This window comes from Mustelus asterias, unplaced genomic scaffold (assembly GCF_964213995.1).
Source record: "Mustelus asterias unplaced genomic scaffold, sMusAst1.hap1.1 HAP1_SCAFFOLD_4766, whole genome shotgun sequence".
In the NCBI taxonomy this organism is placed as follows: Eukaryota; Metazoa; Chordata; class Chondrichthyes; order Carcharhiniformes; family Triakidae; genus Mustelus; species Mustelus asterias.
This window is the reverse complement of record NW_027594709.1, coordinates 1-2500: the sequence shown is the minus strand read 5'-3', so window position 1 is coordinate 2500 and position 2500 is coordinate 1. Positions and strand designations below refer to the sequence as shown.

At 53.6% G+C, this 2500-nt stretch overlaps 1 protein-coding gene across 4 annotated transcripts in view; it reads right to left on the bottom strand.

The window, feature by feature from the left end:
* LOC144491224 (uncharacterized) overlaps positions 1-1798 on the bottom strand; it is a 10263-nt gene extending 8465 nt beyond the window's left edge. Inside the window, exon 1 of one of the 4 annotated variants that reach the window (XM_078208901.1) lies at positions 906-1798. In XM_078208901.1, coding sequence (XP_078065027.1) covers positions 906-968 — 63 coding nt within the window. In that variant the 5' untranslated portion in view covers positions 969-1798. The remainder of the gene's footprint in view (positions 1-905) is intronic. The other 3 variants (XM_078208902.1, XM_078208903.1, XM_078208904.1) reach the window with 3 other exon arrangements.
* Positions 1799-2500: the final 702 nt, after the last annotated feature.

Here is a 2500-nt window from a genome sequence, read left to right as displayed (position 1 = left end):
AATCTCTGTCTCTCTCTCAATCTCTGTCTCTCTCTCTCTCAATCTCTGTCTCTCTCTCTCTCAATCTCTGTCTCTGTCTCTCTCAATCTCTGTCTCTGTCTCTCTCTCTCTCAATCTCTGTCTCTCTCTCTCTCAATCTCTGTCTCTGTCTCTCTCTCTCTCAATCTCTGTCTCTCTCTCTCAATCTCTGTCTCTCTCAATCTCTGTCTCTGTCTCTCTCTCTCTCAATCTCTGTCTCTCTCTCTCTCAATCTCTGTCTCTCTCTCTCTCAATCTCTGTCTCTCTCTCTCTCAATCTCTGTCTCTCTCTCTCTCAATCTCTGTCTCTCTCTCTCTCAATCTCTGTCTCTCTCTCTCTCAATCTCTGTCTCTCTCTCTCAATCTCTGTCTCTCTCTCTCTCAATCTCTGTCTCTCTCTCTCTCAATCTCTGTCTCTCTCTCTCTCAATGTCTGTCTCTCTCTCTCAATGTCTGTCTCTCTCTCTCAATCTCTGTCTGTCTGTCTGTCTCTCTCAATCTCTGTCTGTCTGTCTCTCTCAATCTCTGTCTCTCTCTCTCTCAATCTCTGTCTCTCTCTCTCTCAATCTCTGTCTCTGTCTCTGTCTCTCTCTCTCTCAATCTCTGTCTCTGTCTCTCTCTCTCTCAATCTCTGTCTCTCTCTCTCTCTCTCTCTCCACATCTAAACCCCTTCGTCCCTCCGTGATTTGAGTCTCTGGTTCCTCTGTCCCCGGACATCGCTTTCCGTGTCTCCGTCTCGGAGTTGCCGCTCCCGTTCGGGGAGACGCCGTCACCTTCGCCAGCCTGATGGGGCCGGCAGGGTGTGTGGAGAGCGGGGACGATCCATCGGGAACGCCATGTGTGTGTGTGTGTAGCAGCGGGGGGGGGGGGGACGTTGGGAGGAACTCACCGATGCGGCGGAGGTCGAGATTTTTGGTTTGTAAGGGTCGTTCTTCTCCATCTCATTCAACATATTGGTTAGGGTGTCAATCTGCGATTCGATGCTGGTGGACACGTCGACGTCGAAAGTGCCCGTGGCCTGGGATTGAACACGTATGGAGACAGGTCAGGGAACGCACACGCGTGTACATGGAGCCCTGCTTAGACCCGGCGCAGAGTCCCGCGGGAGAGACCGCGCTTTTTTAGCCGGGGAACACCGTTCCTGAATTATAGATGGCCTCCTCCTGTTCCTGTGTCATTAGAATGGAGAGAGAGGGGCAGAATGGCCTCCTCCTGTTCCTGTGTGACAGAATGGAGAGAGAGAGGGGCTGAATGGCCTCCTCCTGTTCCTGTGTCATTAGAATGGAGAGAGAGAGGGGCTGAATGGCCTCCTCCTGTTCCTGTGTAACTAGAATGGAGAGAGAGGGGCAGAATGGCCTCCTCCTCTTCCTGTGTGACAGAATGGAGAGAGAGAGGGGCTGAATGGCCTCCTCCTGTTCCTGTGTCATTAGAATGGAGAGAGAGGGGCAGAATGGCCTCCTCCTGTTCCTGTGTGACAGAATGGAGAGAGAGAGGGGCAGAATGGCCTCCTCCTGTTCCTGTGTCATTAGAATGGAGAGAGAGGGGCAGAATGGCCTCCTCCTGTTCCTGTGTGACAGAATGGAGAGAGAGAGGGGCTGAATGGCCTCCTCCTGTTCCTGTGTCATTAGAATGGAGAGAGAGAGGGGCTGAATGGCCTCCTCCTGTTCCTGTGTAACTAGAATGGAGAGAGAGGGGCAGAATGGCCTCCTCCTCTTCCTGTGTGACAGAATGGAGAGAGAGAGGGGCTGAATGGCCTCCTCCTGTTCCTGTGTAACTAGAATGGAGAGAGAGAGAGGGGCTGAATGGCCTCCTCCTGTTCCTGTGTCATTAGAATGGAGAGAGAGAGGGGCTGAATGGCCTCCTCCTGTTCCTGTGTCATTCGAATGGAGAGAGAGAGGGGCTGAATGGCCTCCTCCTGTTCCTGTGTCATTCGAATGGAGAGAGAGAGGGGCTGAATGGCCTCTTGCTGTGTGACAGAATGGAGCGAGAGGGGCTGAATGGCCTCCTCCTGTTCTTGTGTAACAGGCTGGAGAGAGAGGGGCAGAATGGCCTCCCGTTCCTGTGTAACTAGAATGGAGAGAGAGGGGCTGAATGGCCTCCTCCTGTTCCTGTGTAACAGGCTGGAGAGAGAGAGAGAGGGGCTGAATGGCCTCCTCCTGTTCCTGTGTGACAGAATGGAGAGAGAGGGGCTGAATGGCCTCCTCCTGTTCCTGTGTGACAGGCTGGAGAGAGAGAGAGGGGCTGAATGGCCTCCTCCTGTTCCTGTGTGACAGAATGGAGAGAGAGGGGCTGAATGGCCTCCTCCTGTTCCTGTGTAACAGGCTGGAGAGAGAGGGGCAGAATGGCCTCCTCCTGTTCCTGTGTGACAGAATGGAGAGAGAGGGGCTGAATGGCCTCCTCCTGTTCCTGTGTAACAGGCTGGAGAGAGAGAGGGGCAGAATGGCCTCCTCCTGTTCCTGTGTAACAGGCTCGAGAGAGAGGGGC